We start from the raw sequence: 6,000 nt of genomic DNA on the forward strand, positions 1-6,000 counted from the left end.
GTGGCGTAATAAGATATTATTATTGAATGGCCCTGATGGATGTCCTGTAATTATGTGGTGTGACGTTGGATGTAGTTTCTGTACAATATTCATCCCCAACATTACCCATCTTCATGATGATTCCTGATCTTAGAGCTTTTAGCGTCATTTTGTAGTGTGGCAGGGTCCGAAAACCCATACTAGCCTCCTAAATAGTAGGCCGATTGAGTATGTGAAAAAAGAAGGTTTTATAGTATGTGACATTTAGAAAATTGAGTATGCTTTAAATGCCCGGACGTCATACTAATTTTGGCTGCTCATGTAGTATGAATGAATTGTAACCTTTTCAGGAATTTCACACCCGCAATGCATTCAAACCGGATTAAAAGGAGAGCTTCGAGATTTGATAGTTCTCTGAAAGTAAACAAAAAATGAATTGAAGATTGGAAATAAGACGAGAAAATATTAAACTATGGCCATGGCATACTGCATACTTTTTACTAAACATTACGTCACAAATAGTATGCGACGATGAGTACATTTTATGCAGTTTAGGTATGTAGTACGCTAGTATGAGTATTCGGACATGGCCAACGTCTATATGAGCTGACGTTTTTTTCTGTCCCTCTCTCAACTCTTCTTTCTCTCTCTCTTTCCCCCTTGCTCTCTCTCTTTGCCTCCCCCTCGTTCTTTTCCCCCTCCCTCTTTCTCTATCTGTTCCCCCGTCTTTGTCTTATTTTCATCTCTTCTCCCTACCTCCCTCTCCACCTCACTACCTCTCCACTTCTCACTACCTCTCCCCTCTCTCTATCTCCATCTCCCCTTTCTCTCTCATTACCTTTCTCTCTCATTACCCCTCTCTTTATGCCCCCCTCCACCCCCCAGCTGACCTTCACAGAGGCCATGAGGAACAAGGCACGCCTGTCGATCACAGGCAGCGTGGGGGAAAACGGACGCGTCCTGACGCCTGACTGTCCCAAAGCGGTCCACTCGGGCCCCTCACTCCGCCAGAGCTCCGGCCTGGCCTTGGTCTCCTCCGAGCTCCCGTGAAAACCAAAAACCTCCAAAGTGCCTTAAAAAACTACCTACCCACAACCACCATATACCACAAAGACACAGGACAAGCACCACCCTAACCGGACACCACTATTGTCTGGGAAGAGGGGGACTATCTAAATTTGTGGACGTTTTCTAATGTAGCAGAGATGGGGACTCTAGTGAATTGGTGGTCATTTTAGAAGGATTTCTGTGGAAAAGTACAATCTGGATTTTCACTGTGGTCACGCTGGGGCGTATTGTAATCATGGTGGCGTTTTTCGGTGCAGAGGTAGAGATTGCGTCTGACATGTTCCACTCAAGACCCTGTACCAACCTACCATACCTCGCACTGCCGAAGGAAGAGGAGGAGGACGAAATGAGAGGAAAATGAAAAGTAAATGACCAGAAAACTGTCAAATGTAAACGTGTAACTGTGTATCTGTGTATCTCTGGGTTGCTGACTGTGAATTGGCAAACTGAATCACAATCAAAAAGTGGACAATATTTATTACCAGTTGAGAACAGTGTTTGAAAGACAACTGTCAGTCAACAATTCACTAAAAATAAATCACTGACATCATGAGGCGGAGTGTCCCCCAGTGTCACCATGGAGATAAAAACTATAATTATTAATGAACTACAGTAACTCTATTGATAATTAATATATGATAAATAAACTGTGAAGATTTAGTAAATATGTATATTCCGTGAAGACAAAGCTAAAGAAAAAATATTTGCGGTACATAGAGGAGACTGCATAACATGCTTGCTTTTTAAACAGATGTAAATAGCTGATTCGGTAGAGGACAGAGGACTGTTCTCTTTTTGTAAACATCTTTAAAGAAATAATTCATCGCAATAATGGATAAGACGTTTGAGGAGAGACATTGAGACAGTGTTTTATTTCTTCGATGTTCAGTACACAGAGTACTGTGTTCAGAAGACAGAGTGCTGAACATTCATGCTCAATGTACCATGGGTATAGTATCAACTCTGCCCATCCAGATACCTGTTCCCTACATATTAATATATTCAGCGATGAATGTTATCTAGCCTCACCCAATCCTCTAGCCCCATCCAATCCTCTAGCCCCACCCCATCCTCTAGCCACACCTCCTCACTGTGCAGTCGTAGACCAGAAAGTGTCTCATAGACCAAACTTTACATTTTAAGCCCTTTACTTGCGTTTCCGCTGTCAAAATCTAACTATATATCGTTCAATCAATTTTTTTGTAACGAACAAATACATAAACTGTCCGTCTCCTGGTTTTTCAGCGTTTTTTCAACGTTCACGGCTGTTGAACGTCTCTTATCTGGGTAGATATTTTAGATTATTGTGTGTGGAGAGTATAACGCAAAAATGAAATGTGAAATGAGAAAAAAAATTGTTCTCATTGCTATATTATTTTGAGAGTCAAAGCTATTTCCTATACAGTATTTATTAATAAAAAATCATGAAGAAGAAGAAGACACTGTTTGTATTATTGAGCCATGGTCAAAGCTTTGGCCCTCTTGGGCCCCAACACTGTGGATCCTCAGTAGCAGGCTGGACACTATAGCAGAACATATGATCCCCTCCCTCTCATTGAAGTTATTAATGCATTGTTTGCGGAGGTCTCAACTCATGGCTGATGGAAGGACAATCTCTGGGCCCGTGGGCCGCAATAGGACACTGACTTTTACTAAGTCATCCTTTTGTCTATTTCATTTTCATCTTTTTCCCCAAAACCTGCTTCTGCTATTGTTGTTGTCGGACAAATGTGTGCAATGTTTTCAATGTTTTCATTTGCTGCCCGTCTTTTGCCCTTACACACATACACATACACATATATATATATATATATATATTATATATATATATATATATATATATATATATATATATATATATCTATCCAGTCCGTACACACACACATCAGTGGAGGTTGCTAATGGGAGTACAGCTCATAATAATGGTTGGAATGGAGTCAATGGAATGGCATCAACCATCAAACACGTGGTTTCCATGTGGTTGATATCATTCTATTGACTCCATTCCAGCCATTATTATGAGCCGTCCTCCCCTCAGCAGCCTCCCCTGACACATATACACAACATGTGTACACACACACACACACACACACACACTGGAGGGACCTTATTGCGTTGAGAGAATAAACCAGCTAAAATATTTCAGGCCATCTGTTTTGGTCCTGCCATATGTCTGTAAAATTTTAATTAAACCATTCAAATCTTTATTTTAATCTTTTTTGGTAAAAAGGAAATCCAAAGGCTTTGTAACTGTGTCTTCATTGTGGACAGGGTGAGAGGGTTCTGTGTTAACTGGATGAATGTACTTGAGTGTGTATGTGAAAAATGTTTTATATAACCCTGTAACACACTCATAGGGTGGGATTCAATCAAAGGTGCATTGTCGACTGTTAGGGAGAGTATATTTAAAAGTCATATCTGCATCATGAATTATGTTTTTACAATAAGAATACAAAACTATTTTGTGTTTAACTGACAATAAGTTTAATGTCTAATGTAAAGGCTATATGTAATTTGTATCCAATGTTTAGAAGGAATACCACTCCAAAACAATCTTTTGGTATTTTTTTTTTCTTCATTTTCCCCTGTTGACACAGTCCCAAAATGTTTTGCATGTCAGCAATCAAGTTTTCAAGATATTGGACATTCAAGAAGAAAAGTGTCACGGGCCACAGTATCATGATGATGCAAAATGCCATCGTGCTTACGTGAGTATTATGAGACACTTAGGCCCCATACACACTCAAGTTTTTCAATTGATGTAAATCACACATCAGTTATACAACGGATCACAAAAATATCTGTTATCAGTTTTGTATCGCCAAAATATCAGTTGTATTACAACTACGTGTCAAATGTGTGGATATCCGTTGTACAACCTGAGTGTGTACGGGGTCTTACATTTGATATCCTCCTAATGTAGGAGTGCCACATCATCAAAGAATGGCAGTATTCTATTGGAAGCTACAACCCAACTACAAACATAACAGATGGTCCAAGACATGGAGATGAAACCATCCAATCAGGTTGACGCTGCAGTGACAATAAAGCCTATATCTACGCAAAATGGCGACCCTGTGTAGTTACGTAGAGTTACAGATTTATTGCCATTTTGTGTAGCTCATTGCGTTCTTGTGTTGTAGGCTTAACTGAAGCAGACCAACCCTGTTCATGTTCAGTCTTGACCTTCCCCTCCATATCACGGTAAACCATGGTCATGCTTGCACTAAAACACTGTGTACTGCTATACTATAGCTACTAGCGATATAAACAGGGACGCAGGCTGTGGCGGCTGTAGACAGCTGAGGAACCAAGACGTACGGAGCCAAGGGGACAGGATGTCTGCTGTAAGACAGATGTGACAACATATGTCAGAAAGGGAAGACAGCAGGGTTCTGACCCCCAGAGGAAACCAACATCAGATCAGCCCGAACGAGCTGCCCGATTGTGGTCACATCCTCACTGAGAGTCAAAAGGAGTAGGGGGGGGGGGGGGGGGGGGGGGGTGCAGGTGGGATGCTGTTAGGCAGATATTGATTTGGCAGGGATGAGTCCTTTGAGTATAAAAAGGCTAGTCATCTGTGAACCCCCAACAGGATTTCATCCGCCCATCCACCTCCCCTGCATCGGCATGTTTCTTCCTTGTGGCCAAGAAGGAGGGTGTCTTCATCTATGTATTGACTACAGAGGTCTCAATGCCATCACCACCAAGTACCACTACCCCCTCCCCTTGGTGCCGGCCTCCACTGAACAGCTCGGGCCTGTTTTTTTACTAAGCTAGACCTGCGGAGTGCCTACAATTTGATCCGCATCTAGGAGGGGGATGAATGGAAGATGGCCTTCAGCACGATGTCTGGGCACTACGAGTACTTGGTGATGCCTTATGGATTAAGCAATGCTCCGTCGGTGTTCCAGGCATTTGTGAACGAAATGTTTCGGGACATGCTTGGGCGTCAGGTGGTCGACCATCTGCTCGGCCACCTTGACGGAGCACGTCGTCCATGTCCGGGTAGTTCGGGAGCTCCTCCTGGAGAACCATCTGAACGTCAAAGCAGAGAAGTGCCAGCTCCATCAGGCCGCTGTCTCCTTCTTGGGATATCGGGTCAGCCTGCAGGGAGTGGTTATGGAGGAGTGGAAGGAAGATGCAGTCAGGTCATGGCCAGTCCCACCATAAAGGCCAGTCCCACCATAAACCACCATAAAGGGACTACAGCGATTTTTGGGGTTTGCCAACTTCTACCACTGCTTCATTGGGAACTTCAGCTCTATCCCCTCTCCTCTCTCCTTAAAGGTGATCCCCGTAAGTTAGTGTGGAATCCTGCAGCCGATGAGGCCTTCCGCTTACTGAAGGGGTGTTTCACCTACTGTGGTGGATGAATCAGAATTAGTTGTGTAACAGATGATTAAGATGTTTTATTAGTATAATATGCTTATGTGAGATACTTGTCATTAGAAAGTGTCCTTTGGGTATGTTTCAGTTGCACGTTTCCCTTAGCTGGGGCTCAGTCACTTGGGGCCCAGAGAGGGGAGAGGTCAAACTTGTCTTTAAATGTGAATGTGTCTTTACCTATTCTTAAACCATGTGAAGGGATGGCGTGATTAATGGGGAACCAATGACTTGTCTCCACAATGTCTGTGAGCAAGTCACTCCCTCCTTTTCTTTATTGTGGGGAGGTTTATGGTAGTGTCTGGGACCATTGTATGTCCTCTCTTAGATCTCGCACTTATCCTGTGATAGTATATGGCCTAGAGGCTCACTCCCACCAGTGAGCCTGTCCAGGAGTGCGAACAAGAGGTGTTTTACTGAGGATGGGCCTCTATGAGATAGCACTGACAGAGGAGATTTATGATGTATTTTGATAAGAACACCTAAAAAGCATTCCAGAGGACATGAGCTAATAGTTCTGTTCAATACCGTACCAGGGAGGAATGGTTCTAAGGGGACCAGATACTG

At 42.9% G+C, this 6,000-nt stretch overlaps 1 protein-coding gene across 2 annotated transcripts in view; it reads left to right on the plus strand.

Moving 5' to 3' along the window:
* The window catches only part of LOC106567580 (glutamate receptor 4), a 179,368-nt gene extending 176,509 nt beyond the window's left edge, over positions 1 to 2,859 (plus strand). For both annotated transcript variants that reach the window (XM_014137067.3, XM_014137066.3), the window contains exon 16: positions 865 to 2,859. In XM_014137067.3, the coding sequence (XP_013992542.1) occupies positions 865 to 1,029 (165 nt within the window). In that variant the 3' untranslated portion in view covers positions 1,030 to 2,859. The remainder of the gene's footprint in view (positions 1 to 864) is intronic.
* The last annotated feature ends 3,141 nt before the right edge of the window (positions 2,860 to 6,000 follow it).

Source organism: Salmo salar, chromosome 13, assembly GCF_965601325.2.
Source record: "Salmo salar chromosome 13, fSalSal1, whole genome shotgun sequence".
In the NCBI taxonomy this organism is placed as follows: Eukaryota; Metazoa; Chordata; class Actinopteri; order Salmoniformes; family Salmonidae; genus Salmo; species Salmo salar.